Source organism: Penicillium antarcticum (assembly GCF_028974205.1).
Source record: "Penicillium antarcticum strain IBT 31339 chromosome Unknown utg000002l_segment0_segment0, whole genome shotgun sequence".
Lineage (NCBI taxonomy): Eukaryota > Fungi > Ascomycota > Eurotiomycetes > Eurotiales > Aspergillaceae > Penicillium > Penicillium antarcticum.
The window spans coordinates 121996-139199 of NW_026695300.1; the positions used below are offsets into that span (position 1 = coordinate 121996).

Genomic DNA, 17204 nt, shown 5'->3' on the forward strand with positions numbered 1-17204 from the left:
AACACCTGCCGATATTGTCGCATAATTTGGCTCCACTCCAGTGCGGGGGGCATTCTTTTCGGGAAGTTGACAACGAGCTTGACTGCCGTGTCTTGGCGGGGACTTTATAGATATACAGGTTCACTTTGAAACTCGCCTTCATACTTCGACTATGGCGTCTCTTCCAGATTTCGATGATTTGCCTCCTGTCGAGGGCATGCCCCAAGGCTGTGCCTGGGGTGTGTTTGATAAAAATGGCAAGAAGGACCTTTTGGGAACCCTGAACCTGCTTACCCCCGAGGTGGTTAAGGCTGCTGCAGCCGAGGTCCGCCAAGGAGTGTCTCTTTCTCTCAAGTCAGTCACTCTTCAATGGGAAGAAGCATCGCTCACGCCGGATAGTTGGCCTATTGGAAGCATCAAAATCCCCCGTTTCTTTCGCAAGAGTCTCTGCCACAATATTATCAAACTTGAAGATCCAGCATCAGGCTGTCACTTTGGATTCGACGATGAGGTATATTGCCAACTTTCCCGGAGTTTTATCATAACTGATCATACCAGGTGGGATTCAATACCCAAGCCAGCAGCCAGTGGGATAGTTTCTGTGCGTCCAAGCAATTCACTCGAGGAAATACATACTAACCAGCCAAGGTCACTTCATGCACCTCCCAACAAATCTATTCTACAATGCAGCCAGACCAACAATCGAAACCCTTCAAAATCCCAATTCAGCCCAGCAACTCCCAACCCTAGACCGTAAGGCAACCCAAACCGCAGTCCCCCAATCACCAACGCCTCAAACTAACACAAACCCAGACTGGCACAAACGTGGCTGTGTAACAGGCCGCGGCATCCTAATCGACTTCGAACGTTACGCACGCGCGAAACAAATTCCCTACGACAAGTTCTCCAACTTCCACATCGGGCCAGTAGACATCGAAGCAGTAGCGGCGCATCAAAACGTAACCTTCAAGCCAGGCGACATTTTACTAATCCGATTTGGCGTCACAGAAGCCCTCAGTCTCATGACAGGCGAGCAACAAGCCGCTGCATTATCCCGCCACAGAATGTGCGGGCTAGAAGGAAGTAAAGAGATGGCGCGGTGGTTATGGGATAACCATTTCGCAGCTGTGGCATCGGATAATATGGCCGTGGAGGCTATGCCCTCGGTCATTGATGGTGTTGAACAAGCGAGTCATGAACTGGTTTTGCATCAGTGGTGCTTGAGTTTGTTGGGCATTCCGCTTGGTGAACTGTGGGAACTGAAGGCGCTTGGTGAAGCTTGTGCTGTTAGTGGACAGTATTCCTTTTTTTTGACTTCCGCGCCGTTGAATGTCCCTGGTGCTGTTGGCAGTCCGCCGAATGCATTGGCTATTTTGTGATTTAGCTGTGATATACGGGAGGGTGTTGGTAGTTGTTATTTTTCTGAAATTTCACATTATTCTATTGTCGATTGAATTGGCCGACATGAATGACTGGTATCGAAATCGGTATGCTGATTCGTTCTAATCAAGCTTCAAAACTTTGGACATGCTGGATTGGAATTCGATGTTTTAAATCGACTCAACTTCAGGTACTAACATACAATCAATCACTGTATCATTATCTATACGACCCTTCTTACCAACACAGCACTAGCTTATTTCGTGCTAAATCCGTTCCAGTTTTCCAAAGCTTCCATGCAGCTCTGCCACCAGCGTTGCATGCCACCAAGATAGATGAGTGGCTCCCGACGTTTACCCGGAATGTTGGAGCCCATATACCAAGAATCAGTTCTTGGATACAAGGTATGTTCACTCACGGCGGCAACATGATCGCGCCACTGCTCAGCTACCTGCTGTGTCGGCTCAATGGACCGAAGGCCTTCCTTGTTCATTTTCGCAATGGCCTTGCAAATCCAATCAACTTCCATCTCGATGAAAGGCGGTCCATTGGCAAGAGAGGTCGGGGCTTGGGGTCCATAGACCATGAAGAAGTTTGGAGCATCGGGAACCATCAGGCCAAGATTTGTGAGAACGCCGTGGCGCCATTTCTCTTCCAACGGCTGACCGTTCTTGTCAGTGATTCCCAAATCCAGGAGACTACCAGTTACGGCATCATACCCAGTTGCGCAGATCACAATGTCCAATTCGTGGTGTTTTGTGATGCTGCCATCGCTAGTCACCAAGCCAATCGAGTCAAACTCCACGATAGGGGATTGTTTCAAATTGTGAAGTATGACATTGGGACGATCAATCATCTCGTAGTAGTCTTGCTCAAGACTAGGCCGCTTCGTTCCAATCAACATGTGTTGCTTCAGCGGAGCAACCAGGTCCATCTTTTCCGGGTTCGTCATGCGAGCACGAGTTTGCTGGACCCAGTAGTCATAGAAGATAGCATTGGCCTTTTCGTCGAGCAGGAAATCGTAGTAATTGGAGACCAGGAAGCTGTATCCACCGCGCGCCCACAGCTCGTCAAACAACTCCTTTCTCTCATCGGGGGTAGCTTGATGAGCTGATTGAAAGCGAGTGTTGTGGGGGAACCCAGAATCAGACTTGTAACAGCGATCAAAGATACCATCATAATAGCCTTTCATCATCTCAGCCTCTTCGGGGGAGACCTCCCGCTGTTTCATAGGAATGGCAAAGCATGGAGTGCGAATAAACACGTTGAGTTGACAGTCCTTCTTAGCCAGATCCTGGACAATCTGAAGACCAGAGGCGCCATTGCCAACAATACCAACCCGCTTGCCGGTCACATCCAAGTCCTCAGGGTAGTCCGCAGCATGGACAAGCTTTCCAGCATACATATTCAACCCCTGGAACTTAGGATAATGCTTCTTATACGACGACCCAGTAGCAGCAATGAGAAATTTGCAAGTCGCCTGCAGACCAGTATTGGTAATGACTGTCCACCGACAAGACCCAGCATCATACCGCACACCGGTAACAATAGTATTAAAGAAAGCATCTTTGCTCAATCCCAAGGCATGATCAACATGCTGGAAGTAGCTGCGCAGCTCCACATCTCCTGGGAAACGCTGCGACCAATTCCATCCTTTCCAGACAGCAGGGATGTTGAACTGGTATGCGGGCATCTCAGTATCGACGCGAGCACCGGGATACCGATTCCAATGCCAGACGCCTCCAAAGGCAGAACCAGCTTCGATGAGCTTCACGGATAGACCTTGCTCGCGGAGCTTGTAGAGAGAATTGCAGCCTCCAAAGCCACCGCCAATGACGATGGCGTCGGTTTCAATTTGGGTTGTTTGCGTCATGCTGGTCTTCGAATTGATAATCAGAAATAATAAAGTGCGCGGAAAGCCTTGGGTTCAGGTTGGATACTGCTCTCCTTTAGAAGGCCTGCGACAGGTGACCGAAGATCAAAGGGACGGGTCTCCATTGTGCCGGTCCCATTTGTTGAAAGTTGATAACCGGCTGTTCGAGCTCCGAAATTGTTGACTCTGGCGGATCGTTGTCGGATGCAAAAAAGAAACACGGTCCTCGGGTGCGAAGTATAGAAAGAGAATGAGGAAGTTGACCGCGAAGGCACCCCCACTTTTGCCCCACACGTAACAGCTTCATCTTTCACATCTCGTCTTGAATATGCAATACCGCGGGAATAGTAGCATCCGTGCGGTTCTGATCACTGATAAAACGTTGAGTGTTTTCCGATAAAGATGCCCTTATATCCCTAACACGGTATGCATTCATTCTAGTTTGGGCATAATCTCAAAATGACTTGCCACGTGAAGGGAACTGCATTTATCACAGGCGGTGCTTCTGGTATGTTGAGATTAATGAGTAATACGCACTCACTAACAGTTCAACAGGTATTGGCAAAGCCACTGCCCTGGCCTTCGCAAAGAATGGTATCAACGCATTGGCACTGGTCGACGTAAACCTGTCTCTTCTCGAGAGCACTCTTCAAGAAATTCAGTGTCAATATCCAGGAGTACAGGCTGTAACCTTCCAGGTTAATGTCGCAGATGAGGCGTCTGTCAATGCTGCCGTTCAAAAGACAGTGGAAAAGTTTGGCAGCATTGACATTGGCGTCAACTGCGCGGGAATCAGCGGTAACCCAACACCCACTCACGAGATGTCATTGGCAGAGTGGAACAAGGTTATTGCAATCAATCAGACTGGGTTGTGGCTCTGCCAGAGAGCTCTTATTCGGCAGATGTTGACCCAGGAGTAAGTTCTGTCTGAGCCATGCTGTTCCTCCTCTAATTTGGGGTTTGTATAGTTCGCGTGGAATCCGCGAGGGCCGTGGGGTCATTGTCAATGTCTCTTCTATGTTTGGTGTTGGTGGGCCCCCAGGACCATTTGGTATTCCGCACTATACTGCTGCGAAGCACGGTAGGTCCAGTGGTTGATGCTTATGCGACGCGGCTAACTCTTGAATGCAGCGGTCGTTGGAGTGACTAAGATGGTAAATTGTCTTTATCGATAGCATAAAGCGACGCTTATATGATGATAGGATGCTAAAGCATATTCACCTCAAGGCATTCGGATCAATGCCATCTGTCCTGGGTAAGAATTTTGGTACATACCTGCCCCCGGAGAGAATACTAACGATAAACAACCTTAGATTTGTGAACACGCCAATCATCAAGGAACAGATTGAATCTGGGTCGATGGACTCCCAGTTCCAAATGACTCCCATCGGTCGCCCTGCACAGGTTGAGGAAATTTCTGATGTAATGCTGTTCCTTGCCTCGAACATGAGCAGCTATATGTGTGGAGCGGCATTAGTAGTCGACGGAGGATTCACAGTTTGAAGTAGGATATTATTATTATTTGATAAATATTACATGCTAGACAAGCATAATATCATAGTCAGCCTCCTTTGCAAGCTCTTGCCAGTGGATATCAACGTGCGGACCAGCCGTTGCACGTCGATTCCACAGCGCTTGAATAATCTCACATAGTGAATTGATATTCTGAATACCGTGTCGACTTTTACGGTCAAAAAAGGCCAGCATGCGATCCTGTAGATCAGGTCGCTCGCAGTCAGCTGCGACCACAAAACTGCCCCAGTTGTAGGAACAGCCGCCGTTGCCGCGCGTGAGTGCATCTACGGCTTCAAGATCTTGGACTGCTTTCTCGATCAAATCTTGAACGTCGCAGAGTGGTGCGCGTCGCAATGTGCGGCGGAAGTAAACAATGGTAGCGTAATAAAATGAGTTCAACGCATGCTGGATGATCCTTGATTCGGGAGCGTTTGGGTTAGATAAAGATGGGAAATCAAGGTACAGTTGCATCTCAAGTCGATCTAGCTCTTCAGGAGAGATTTCAATCTTGGATTCAACAAGGGACGTGATTTGTGCCAGCAATTGAACCAGTTGCGTGGTAACTCCATGCGATCGCTCGAGATTGTGTCTAAATTCCGAAGGACCATCGAGCAGAGACATCAGCCTCTCAGACACAGGAAGGCTGCATAAGGACGAAAGGGATAGATAGCTTTGAAGCAATCGCGAAGCAACTGGACTCCGTATCCAATCTCGATGTAATTCATTTTCCAATAGACCAAGACATCCAGCAACATGTGTCCTCCATCTGCTCCGTCTTCCAGACATCGCTTCAGATGTGATACAGGTGAGGACAGCAGCTAATGTAGTCTCATCTATGTGCTGTGCCTGTTGCAGATTTCCACGCAGGTGACGCAGAGCCAGCTGGTCATGATGCATAGCGAGGGAGTGATATCGCTGGTCGTGGCGAATATGATAGAGACTAAATGCAGAGGAGGCGCAAATGGCATGAAAGATGGAAAGGTGGATATTGGAGTCCGCCGGAGAGACATCCAGACCTTTCAGGGCCATGGGCATGAACACTGCTCGGCAAGGATTGTCCGGGTTATCGATGAGCAACATGTTGCCGCTAAGAAATACAACCCAGTGGTGAAGTAATTCTGTCTCTGGTCTTGGTAGGGCCAACGGATTCAAAGATTTCTGCATGGGGGCGACAGCATTCACACTGGTATTTGACGCTGCCTTATTCCAACTATTTGAAATCAGCACGAGACCGCTAGAGTTGTGCTGATTAACCAGGAAGTCGACCGAAATGATAGAGTCATTTCCGCCTTGAGACATCGGCTCTGTTGAAACGTTTGGTAGTTCTCTCTCGAATGTAACGGATATCGTTGTGTCTGAAGAATTACATGTTGGGCCTGGAGAAGGCAAGTCACTGTCTCCATCGCTTGAGGAAGCAATCGCATTCAAGGCTGGAATTGGCTGGTCAGTTTCTCTCCGTATTGGTGAATGCGATGAGGCATCGCATACTTCCGAGACGGAGAACACCGAGAAAGGCCCTCGCTGCTGGCCACGGCCGTTGCCCGAGCAGCCATCCAAATCATTTAAAAGGTCTGTCACAGCAGCAGGCGACATGCCACTACTACCACCATGGGTCAAAGGCCATAATTGCCGCCGATGGGAGCGGCCCCCAGGAGTTGGGGACCATCCTAGCCGCAGGCCGTAGCCTCCGCACTGGAGCCCGCTACGCTGACAGCGCCGGCAATGTGGGTGTTCGTCGTCGCACTTCACTCGACGATCCCGACAAGTCCAACAGCCAGTGAACGTCTTGGTGCGTGGCTTGGGAGTTCTCGCATTAGGAGGCATTGCCAAAGGAGATGTGAAGGCTCTGGCGCGGCCGGCCAGGATTCTTTCCCCACAGTCACAGTCGGCAACTGCCGGTCTAAACGCCACATGCGAATTGTGAACATATTTCTGAGTTGTTCCAAGGGAGGCATTTTTGTTATGTGTGTGTAGAAATTTGCATATAACAAGTCTTTTCCTTCATGTTGGATTAGTTGCATTCCTAATAATAAGGTTCAACTACGGTCTCGAGTCTGCATAATTGAACGCTTATCTTTTGAACGACAAACTAGAGCGCTTGATAACGAGCAAGAAAGAAGTGAAGAAAGAGAGGCTAAATCCAAGCTCAAACAGTACATGATACAGTACTTGCTTTCGGGGTTTCGTGTACGAAACAATCAATGCTTTATCAGTGGCACTGTATACGAACTTATAGCCTCTGCCGTCAAGCAATATAGCCATTCTATAACTTCAAGATTATGAATCCACTTCTAATAGTCGTTTCAATCGGCTTCATGAAAATCTAAGTGCTCAAGTAGGGGAATTCGTGGATCTGAGCTGGGAATTCCTGCTATATATTGTTCCGGGTACCCACTTCTCTACTCCCATTTATATTTAGAAAAGTGAACAAGTTCCAAGCTTGTAAACCAACTATGTGTTTTGTATTACAATAACACTGATCAATGAGTAGGATTTATCAATATGAACGCGAATCATTCGATATTTCATTTGGGGACGGCATGCTGACCCTGGCAGCCCTGATGATCCACCACGAGCCAGCCATTTGGCTCGATTCCAGACGTGGTCTAAATTTGAGATCCCTGTCAGTTGAGCCGGGTAAACTTAGACCAGAATAGCCCAATATGAAAATACTCGAATATCAATCACATCCTATTCTTAGCAAAATCTGAGTATGGGCCGATTTTGATGTGCCCTAGGAAGCAGCGTTTTCTCGGTATGAACCATTCGTAAACGTGATTGTTCCTAGCTGGAGCAACCACTAGGCCAAAAGTCAATAGCAATGGCAAAGACATAAAGCCAACAGGATGTAGATCAAGATTCAAGAAAAACCGAAGATAGCCTTGTGATAGCTGAGCAGATGCCTTCTTACATCAAGAAAGATGGTATATCTTTATCCACCTTTGGACACCCTGGTCGTAAGCCACCAATCCAGTGTCGCTTCCTTGAGCATCCTTCGGGCAATAGTGGATGATCCCTCGCTCCCCTAGTAGAACACGCGTCACTCAGCCCTCGATTGCAATAAAAGCGGATTCGCTAAGCCCTGATATGTAGAAGACCGGAATAGTAATCTGGGCAATCGACCACAAGATGGAGAGTTAGTAGTCTCGGTTAGCAGCATTGAGGTCCCAGTGTGAGACAATTCGTCATGCAGTATACTTCAATAGTCAAGGCTGTGCAGAGATGCAGTCTGTGGATGATAGGGTTTGATGTTTGATTCGTTCAAGCGACTGAGCCCCATTCGAGCTGGTGTATGGCAGTCTGAAGTGGGAACTGGCAATTTCCAGATTGAACAGATATAAAGTCACGGATACCCAATTGATAACCATACTAGCCAAGCCACCTCGTTCAGCTTGCTAGAAGTCTCAGTCCTTCAGTTCACTCGTTCAATCTTCACTATGTCTGTGACAACAACTTCCACCACCTCCTCCGCATCGGCCACCTCCAGCTGCCATGCCAAGCTATACGACATCCCAACCCACGACGCAGCGTGCGCAATGCCAATGCAGAGCAACAACTCTGCCATTATGAGCAGCTGCTGTTCCGACGCGTCTGTCATTGAATATGACGGCTGCGACTACTACTGCCTGGCCCAGGGACAGAGTATTGGCACCCTTGCCGAGTGCCTGATCAAGGCCTCTGAGGCTGGCGAGGTGTGGTGCAACACCAACGCCAATGCCACCGCTACTGCGACAGCCACGGCTACCGGAACTGGCGTCGTAACTCTGAGTGCCTCGACCACTGGCGCGGATTCTACCAGCTCGAGCACCTCGACTGGTTCCACTGCCAGTTCGACTGCCAACGCGGCTGCTGGTGTCTTTTCTCCTCAGCCACTGTCGAAGTCTGCCATTGGCATGGTTGGCATTCTTCTGGCCGGGTCTGTGGCAGGTCTTTTCCTTTAAGATATGGTGTGAAATGACACTCCGCGAAGATGCCACAAGGGAATAGAAGGAAGGTGGAGCAATACTGTTAGAAAAACTCGGCAAAGGGTTGCTTGGTTTGGAGTACCTAAATGTCAATGCTTGTTCATCAAAGCTACTTTCAACATTCGTGCTGGACCCGATTCCATAGCGCAACAAATATAATTCAACCTTTTGGACCGAAATGCATATTAGGAAGTGAGAAATTGTCTATTGGAAGTCACAAGCAGCATTAACACGTTACTGACAAAGACACATAAGCGCCATAGCCAATTTATCGTAGGTATGCAAGAGACTTTTCTATGTACACAGAAAAAATACAAAGTACAAACCCAGTTGCACACCCCATTCCCAACCCACGCATAAATGCGAAATATGGATGCTTTGAGCGCCGGAGTGAAGAGATCGGGAAAGAAAAAAATGGTTGTAATACATCGCAGTGGAAAGACAGAGTTTGGTAGCTAATCGTCAACCGCCAATGTCGTTGATGGATGGCGGAGAGGGTATGGAGATTCGGTTAACCGAGGATCGGAGCATCGAGGAGTCAAGAGGACAAAACTAGTCATGCCAGCAATCTAGAAAAAGGCCCGTCGCGTAACCTAGAGAAACATTAATAAACGCCGCATAAAACGGTACGGTGATACATACAGTCCAGGCACCGGCAATGGAAGCCACGATACCCCCAGAGATCATCATGGGCTTAACACCGCGTGTGCTCTTGAAGACCATTCCGCTCAGCGCACCAGCAATGATGCTGTTGGAAGCATCGTGCTTGCCGCGTGCGTATCCAAGAGCCGAGTTGAAACCATTGTAAACCATAGCCACAACACCGGCAGAGTTCCCCAGGAACGGACCGCGGCGGGTGACGGAGTTAAGGACACCGTTCAGACGAATCTTCGGCGGTGCCGTAGAGGGTGTCTTATTCAATCCTTCTGCCAAACCCCATGCGCCTCCAGCAGTGAGTGCAACGAGATAAGTAGTGCCGGCACCATAACAAAGGTCGTCTGACCATCCACGCGATGGCAACACTGATCGAGAGCCGGGGAGTTCATCGAGGGCGGAGTCTTCGAGGGAGAGATAGTCGAGGGTATCCTGGTTCAAACCAGCGAGAGGGTGAAGGCGAGAAGGATCGGGGATTGCGACCTCGGAGAGGAAAGAGGTGGCGTCTTGCGAAGCATCGTAGGCTTCAGGCTGCTTCTGCTTGCGACCGCCGAGGGAGTCCCAGATGGACATTGTGAGGGGGAGAATAGATGAATTAGGGGATAAAGGTACACAAGAGAAGGGAAGGGATGACTGGTGAGAAGTGATGACCCTGTGTTCGCAGCTCCACTGGCCTTCGGAGCCAGCAAAAACTTCGGTCCCGTGACTAGGGTCACGTGGATGGCCATTTGCCGGATAACGCTAGTCCCGATATGGAAACCCACTGATCAGAGCCTCAGGCAGCGCGGGGAGCATCGAAGAAAATTAATATCTCTTGACCGTTGACCCTTCATCAAAGATCAGGGAATGTGGCATCGAGCTGGTCATGGCAGCTGAGATATCCCGCCCGCAAGATGTGTCAATTGACATGGACGCCATTGCGCAAAATGTACAATTCTTGTCGGAGAAAACGCTCCGAGAGATCGCCAAAGGTCCATTGGTGAAATTCACACTGACATGCCAAGAGACTGAGTAGGTGACATTTAAAATGGCAAGCACAATTAGATCTGACAGTTTGATTTCATAGGAAGGTGAATTGGGTGTGGCAGTCCTTGCTTCAGACTTTGTCCACTCCATCTCTGTCACCACCTCATTCAGCAGAGGCTTACAATGCGGGCTCTGCATTCATTGATGCTGCCATAAACTCCAAATGTGATGCAACAAAGCGATTGGCCCTCTCAACAGAGCTCTGGTTGTTAATCTTCGACATTTGCTTGAACCGCTATGAAGATGCCAAACCAAAGCATATCAAGCACCTGTTGGGGTCAATCACGACCATTTTAGCCAAACGCCATCAGGGAGAGAGCAGAAAAGTCATCCAATCCGCAATCATTGATGCGATTGTTCCAAGCATCGTGCTTGGTGAACCCCAATCGAGACTTAAGGGATGCTTGGTCTTTCTAGAGACATTCATCCGCAGGGGTGCTTTCTTGCCCTCCGAATTCATTTCCTCGGTTCGAGCTTGGTTAGAAAAGAGCCCAGAAAAGTGGACTCCTGTTTTTGCCAATGATTATGAAGCTCTTCAAGATGAATCTGGCTCATCAGATATGTCCGACGAATTAGCAGCCAGGATTTTCGTGCTAGGACTGTTGACTCAAACGAATAACAGAACCATGGCGGCGTCAGCAGGCAACCTACTTTCTGTCTTGATACAGAAGATGAAACCGGAAACCTCGGCACAAAAGCTGTCCGAAATCTGGGTTGCCCCCGTGAGAAGAATGGTCTTGCAAAGCGAGGAAAGCCTAGAAGATCTGTCAAATAGGCTATTACAGCCTTTGTTTACCATCGATCCCAGCGGCTTTAGGACTTTCCTTGAGACCCTACCTGTTCAGAGTCTCCTCAAAGGTGACATGAGCGATGAATCTGAAGCAGAGTATATGCTTTTGTTTGCTGCTTTACAAGTTGGCAAGAAGGTCAATTTGGTCCACGAGGACTGTGAGTGAATTCGCAAAATCTTCAATAAAATAGAAAAATTGCTAACTTTGACAGATATTCTCAACTCCAGCAAAACAAAACCCAACCAGAGCGAGCTTTTGCTTTTGAAGAGCGAAGTCATTGGTAACTTCCTTCTTCACCGCGAAGCGAACATCCGCATCGCCGCTCTCTCACTCCTCATTACGGCTTTCTCCACACTAAAGCCGTTTACTGTGGGAGCAACCAGAGCCATCCTACGAGGGCTACCATCTATGCATGCCGAATCAGATGCCTACACCCGAGGTGAGATTCTCAGCCTGACACGGAGATTTATTCTGCGCTTGAAGGGAGGCATTGTGAAGGATGAAGATGTCGTTTCCAATGGCGAGAGCACAGCAAACAAAACAGCCACTGGCCAGGCCAAGAACGAGAGTGGAACCAAGGAATTCTTGAGGGAATACATTCAGTTCTTGGGAAGTGATCTGCGTTTGAATGCATCATACCCCCGCCATATCACAGCCTTGAAGGCATTGAAGCTTTTACTAGACTCCGGTCTTGATCCACGCACGGAGGCCAAGCCGCAGAAGTCCGAGATTGAAAATGTATGGAAGATACAGGTTGAGGTGTTTGATACTCACTTACTCCGGCTATTGATTGATCTTCTTATGGATCCGTTTGAAGAAGTACGCCAGACTTCTCTTTCGATCCTTAATCTGTGTCCTCGAGAGATTCTATTGAACGGAATGGACACCAACGCTCAAAATTCCTCTGTGGGAATGCGATTGACAGATGCTGTTGCCCGAGCAGAAAGCCTTGCAAGCAATACCAGCAGAGCTGATCACGCGGATACCGTTGCGCGGTTATACCACATAATCTTTGCTGCCGCACTTCCAGGGAACTCTGGTCAGGCGGCTACGAATTGGTGGACCACCAAGGCTTCTGTGGTTGATACTCTTTTGACCAAGCTCGAGGAGCGCTTATCAAGTTCAAATGGCCTCTTCAATTCTGGCCTTCGCGAAGCACCCCTTCACGGCTATACATCTGGGTTGAGACTCATTGTGCTTATGCCCAATTTCCACACTCTGATTTCAGATGAGTCGGGATCTGCGGCGTGGCGGTCAGTTCATGAACGAATTGTTTCAATTTGTGATAGAATTTGGCTGGAGGCAAAGCCTGTATTGTGCATTGATTCCCCAGAAGGCCACTCGGATGAGCCGACTGAAGAGCTGAACGTGGGCCCCAAGGATGTTCTTTCTTATTCCTGGAGATCACTTCGTGAATGTACTCTTCTCTTCCATGCCACATTGATAAATACTAGTTACGGACCTAGCGGAGATGATGGGCTCCAACGTGCGGACTTCGCCAAGATTGGAGGCGCAAGTTTTACACAGCTGGCTGAGCTCCGCCACAGAGGTGCATTTTCAAACGTCTCTCAGACCTTTGCGACATGTTGTCAGAGATGTAGCTCTGCGAAGGATCCGTCCATTCGGGAGCTTCCCCGGGGTTGGTACCAGGAAGCTAAATCGACCATCTTCGACTCGGCGTCGAAACTTACTCGCCGATCCGCTGGCTTGCCCGCCTTGGTAACGGGAATTGTTGCTTCAGATCCTGGTACGCCATTCTTCAAGGAAGCCATAGAAGAACTCCATAAGATTTCGTACCTCCCTGTGGAGTACGATAAGGAGAGACAGTACTTGGAACTCCCTCAAGTTCATGCAATGAACTGCCTGAAAGACATCTTCACAAACGCCAAGCTTGGTCCTTACACCGAGCCATTCATCATGAAGGCACTGACGCTGTCTGCTGAACGACTGGGATCGCCTATTTGGGCACTTCGGAATTCTGGACTCATGCTCTTCCGTGCCCTACTTACGAAAATGTGTCGCGCTATCCCGGGTGCTGGACCGGGCTTCGGAGGAAGCTCTGGATCTGAGCCTGGATCTAGGATCGCATTCCCTAAGTACCCAGGCTTATTGGAACTGCTCTCTGGTCTCCTCACAACTACTCAAGGAGAAGCAGCGGAGGGTACTGAAATTATCACCGAACGGGTGTTCCCTGCACTTGAATTGGTTGGCGACAAAGTTCCCAGTCTCACTGATGGAACTGATGAGATGCTGCGTGGTCTGGTTCTTGCTCACTTGAGCAGCCCTGTTTGGGGAGTCAGAGAGCACGCAGCTCGTGTGTATGCTTCACTACTTTCGCGAGAAAATATTCCTGAGGCTTTGCACGCACTTATTGTTCTTCCTTCCACAATTACCGAAAATTATATGCACGGAGTGGCTATGTGTACGCGCTATGCTCTTCGCCGATATGCTGCGACTACCGATGCCTTCTGGACCTGTGAGTATATCCCAGCCCTGCCAGTTAAATTACTACTAACAATTGTCAGCCAACCTCGATCAGCTTTTGAATACTTTACGAACCCTGTTGGAAGTCTTATTTCGTGTCGGGAAATCGCCGACCGTGGCAGCCGAACTCGTTGAGATTTTGGTGGGCACTCTGGAGCGGGCTATTCACGGTCCAAGCGAGGCCGTGGTTATCTCTTTCATCAATGAGATGTTTGAAGCTCACGATCTCAATGGAATCTTGATATTCGTCTTCGATGCTTCTCGTTCAGGATGGAATCTATCCAGTGCCACTCGATCATCTGCGCTACTTCGAAGAGCACTAGCCTGGTGCACAATATTGAAGCTTCTTGCTTCAGGACAAACAGAAGAGCTTCCAATCTTCTACAACGCAGTGTCGCAGTTCGATGCCAATGCCGCTCGCTGGATTACTGAAAGACTTGATGAACAGATTGGAACAGAAGAAAGGTACCAGAAGCCACTGGCCGACTTGTATACTTCAGTGGTTCTTGGCAACAGTCCGCCATACGTTCGGACGATGGCCGCATCTAATCTGGCGTCGATTTTGGAGAAGATGATGGCATCCCAGTTTGATCATGTTTCTCGACTTGATCTTCCATGGGAGGCTATCGCGAATAACTTCCGCCCTGAGACAGATATTGAAACCTGGAATCGCGAAGCAACAGACGCCGAGCTTCGTCTTCGAGGATGCCTTTTGGCCATTCGGCTCGCCTATGATCGCGCGAGTGCTTTCATCTCCTTCGAAAAGGACATTCACAACTGGACTGTCAAATTAGTTTCTGCCTTGAGCGAAGAGACCGTAGGTTTTGACCTTGTTCTGTGTCCGGGTATCTTGGATCACTGCTAATCATTGAATCGTTTGCAGGAATTTACCACTCGCTTAGCAGCAGTCGCCTCTGTCGGCAGTTTTGCGCGGGCTCTTCGGCCTTCCGGAGCTAAGCCTCGCGTTGACCCAGTGTTATTGAACACATATCTTGTCCTATACGACATGCTCAACGATGATGACGAGGAGTTGCGTGACATGTCCGCATCGACAGCCTCTTGGGTGTTGTCTCACTCTTCCGTCTCCCCAGATGCCGATGTTACGCTGGCACCTCTGAACGCAAGTGCGCTTCTTGCAGACTTTGTGGTCGAGAATTACTCGGATTCTAAACTGCTTGGACAGCAGGTTCTTTATTACCTGACAGGCCAGCAGCCCCGGCTTAGTGCATCTGACAACCAGAACTGCATCGCCCCTGTGGCCAATTTGTTTGCTGAGTATCGACAGGAGAGCACTGTTCTATTTGTTGAAGAGAAGCAGAACCTTTTCATTGATGAAATCCGCGAAGCTGAGGTTTGGTCTCGGGCTCTGACTCGCCTAAACATGTCAGCACTCCCGCAATCATCACTGCAACAGATCGCAAACTGGGCTTCGGAGGGGTTGACATACATGACCGGGCTTCTCAAGGAGGAAGATGGTCAAGATGGACTAATGGGTTGGGTTTCGACGCCCGAGGCCTTTACTCTTGGATTCCGCGTTATTGCGATTGCTTCAGCCCTGGCATCTCCAGATTTCTCTGCTCCAAAGGAAATTGTTGATCCCGCACAGTTTACGCAATCACTCGAATTGCTTCTCCGTGCGGGTCAAGCGGCATCTGTGCATGGAGACTGGCTGTCGAGAATTCAGCGTAGCCTGGCAATTAATTCATAGATCAAAACAAATATCAAGTTTCAGTTGTCAAACCTGTTCCTTCCTTTCTCTCTCTTGACTTTTCCCCTGGTTGACGACTCCAGTCTTCTCTCCACCCGGCACGTTTACATCTGCGTTTACCATTTGTGTATCGCTGGGCTTTACTCTCCTATTCATCCCCTCATCCCAGCCCTCCTTTCGCGTTTTCTACGATGCAGACCAACACTTTAATCGCAGTCCTACTTGCTGTTGGGCTGATTGCCCCCGGCGTCGCGTGTTTGGGATGGTTTTGGTACGCAAAGGGCGTGAGAAATGGATTCGCAGAAGGGCAGTGGATAGCGAGAATGAATCGGGATCGGGCTGAAAACATCAACGATGTTGAGCGAGGTCATCTCAAAGGTCCTGTTTGGGTCCCGAAGTATACCAACGGAGGATGGTGTCGCGCCAAAGTTTCAGACTCAATCCCTTTACGCTCACCAGAGTATGTTTACATCCCAGGTCAACGCAGAGGTCGCCCAAATTCTGACCAACGCTTCGAAGGCCCCAGCCGAAACACATCTAGTCCTCACCCGAAATCCTCTAAGAAACCGGCTCAGCAACCAAATCCACTCTCAAAAAGACAACAAAAAAAGCAACGAGCCCTGGAGAGGAAGAAACAGACGGATGGTCAAAATCAGAACAACAGCAAGGCGACACAACAGGCTCAAGACAGGCAAAATACCCACTGGGATGCTAAGCCAGAAAGAAACGATTGGGTCAGCAATAAGCAAAATGACTGGGAAGACAAAAATGTCAACCAGAGCCAGAAAGAATGGAATGGACCACAACAGAATCAAGATAATCCAAACTCGGATTGGAATGCCAAATCAGGACCAGGCAATTGGAGCAGTGGAGATCACAACAAGACTCAAGATCGGGGCAACAACAGCAACAAGGGCAGTGCTTGGGGCAATAAACACGACAACAACAATCACAACAACAAGGATGACGGCTGGGGGAATGAAGCAAAAGGAAAAGAGGGCAGCAAAATTCATGGCAACGGGAAGAACAATGGCAATGGCGATGGCCATCACTCTGGTCGCAGCTATCACAATGGCTTTGTCAACAACTTGCAGAAGCAGCAGACTACAAGCTGGGTACAAGCACAATCAGAGCCAAACAACGAAGGATATCATCATACTTCCGTCCAATCAAATCAGCCTAATGCTAGGTGGTCGAACAAGGGCACAGATCATGGAAGCCATTATGGAAATGCCCGCAGAAATAGTGGCAGTAGATGGGGCAATGGCAACGGCAATGACAATCGGAGAAGCTCAAGAAATCGATCGAACAACAAGCGAGGATCTCAAAGGATAGCATGGGGTCAATCGAAGCATGGCAACTGGGACACCAACGTCAATGAGCCAAAAGGAAACCATGTGGCTTGGAGCGACAACAACGGTGCCGCAGAAGAATGGGGAGAGAATTCTCATAGCAATCACAATGGGGTATGGAGCCAGGATGACAACAGACAAGGCCGAGGCTCTCAGAAGGGATGGCGAAACGAATCAGCAGACAGGATCAGGAGTAAACGCCGTGGACGAGAACAAAGCCGAAAGGATGACAACATGGCCTGGTAGCAGTCGAGCATAGAGTATGGCAAGAGCCATTCGCGGATTCATGAAGACACAATCGGTAGCAATCTTCGAAGACTGGATGACTTTGTATTGAAAAGTTTGGGAATACAGATGGGACGTTGCATGCGATATTCCGAACATCTTTATGTTTTTGGGCCTGAACAGGCCAGCCATGGGCTATTACATATTTCATTCTGCTTTTACTTGAATGAAACAAACATTTCATTGTTAAAT

At 48.9% G+C, this 17204-nt stretch overlaps 7 protein-coding genes across 7 annotated transcripts; 4 read left to right on the forward strand and 3 right to left on the reverse strand.

Moving 5' to 3' along the window:
* Positions 1 to 151: 151 nt before the first annotated feature.
* N7508_001045 (uncharacterized protein) lies at positions 152 to 1358 on the forward strand (the record flags this gene model as incomplete). The annotated part of the gene is made up of 3 exons (XM_058459111.1): positions 152 to 490; positions 538 to 580; positions 628 to 1358. The coding sequence occupies 3 exons, from the start codon at positions 152 to 154 to the stop codon at positions 1356 to 1358; spliced, it is 1113 nt and encodes a 370-aa protein (XP_058322643.1).
* A 257-nt stretch (positions 1359 to 1615) lies between these two features.
* N7508_001046 (flavin-containing monooxygenase) lies at positions 1616 to 3232 on the reverse strand (the record flags this gene model as incomplete). The annotated part of the gene is made up of 1 exon (XM_058459112.1): positions 1616 to 3232. One exon carries the CDS (start codon positions 3230 to 3232, stop codon positions 1616 to 1618), a length of 1617 nt encoding a protein of 538 aa, XP_058322644.1.
* Positions 3233 to 3691: 459 nt separating this feature from the next.
* N7508_001047 (SDR family NAD(P)-dependent oxidoreductase) lies at positions 3692 to 4735 on the forward strand (the record flags this gene model as incomplete). Its single annotated transcript, XM_058459113.1, has 6 exons — positions 3692 to 3740; positions 3788 to 4148; positions 4201 to 4313; positions 4364 to 4386; positions 4435 to 4487; positions 4546 to 4735. 6 exons carry the CDS (start codon positions 3692 to 3694, stop codon positions 4733 to 4735), a joined length of 789 nt encoding a protein of 262 aa, XP_058322645.1.
* A 36-nt stretch (positions 4736 to 4771) lies between these two features.
* On the reverse strand, positions 4772 to 6571 carry N7508_001048 (Zn(II)2Cys6 transcription factor; the record flags this gene model as incomplete). The annotated part of the gene is made up of 1 exon (XM_058459114.1): positions 4772 to 6571. One exon carries the CDS (start codon positions 6569 to 6571, stop codon positions 4772 to 4774), a length of 1800 nt encoding a protein of 599 aa, XP_058322646.1.
* Positions 6572 to 8184: 1613 nt separating this feature from the next.
* Positions 8185 to 8688, forward strand: N7508_001049 (uncharacterized protein; the record flags this gene model as incomplete). Its single annotated transcript, XM_058459115.1, has 1 exon — positions 8185 to 8688. The coding sequence occupies one exon, from the start codon at positions 8185 to 8187 to the stop codon at positions 8686 to 8688; it is 504 nt and encodes a 167-aa protein (XP_058322647.1).
* A 593-nt stretch (positions 8689 to 9281) lies between these two features.
* N7508_001050 (protein transporter TIM23) lies at positions 9282 to 9939 on the reverse strand (the record flags this gene model as incomplete). The annotated part of the gene is made up of 2 exons (XM_058459116.1): positions 9282 to 9305; positions 9355 to 9939. The coding sequence occupies 2 exons, from the start codon at positions 9937 to 9939 to the stop codon at positions 9282 to 9284; spliced, it is 609 nt and encodes a 202-aa protein (XP_058322648.1).
* Positions 9940 to 10273: 334 nt separating this feature from the next.
* Positions 10274 to 16973, forward strand: N7508_001051 (uncharacterized protein; the record flags this gene model as incomplete). The annotated part of the gene is made up of 6 exons (XM_058459117.1): positions 10274 to 10377; positions 10433 to 11340; positions 11395 to 13659; positions 13709 to 14484; positions 14551 to 15307; positions 15592 to 16973. 6 exons carry the CDS (start codon positions 10274 to 10276, stop codon positions 16971 to 16973), a joined length of 6192 nt encoding a protein of 2063 aa, XP_058322649.1.
* Between the last annotated feature and the right edge of the window lie 231 nt (positions 16974 to 17204).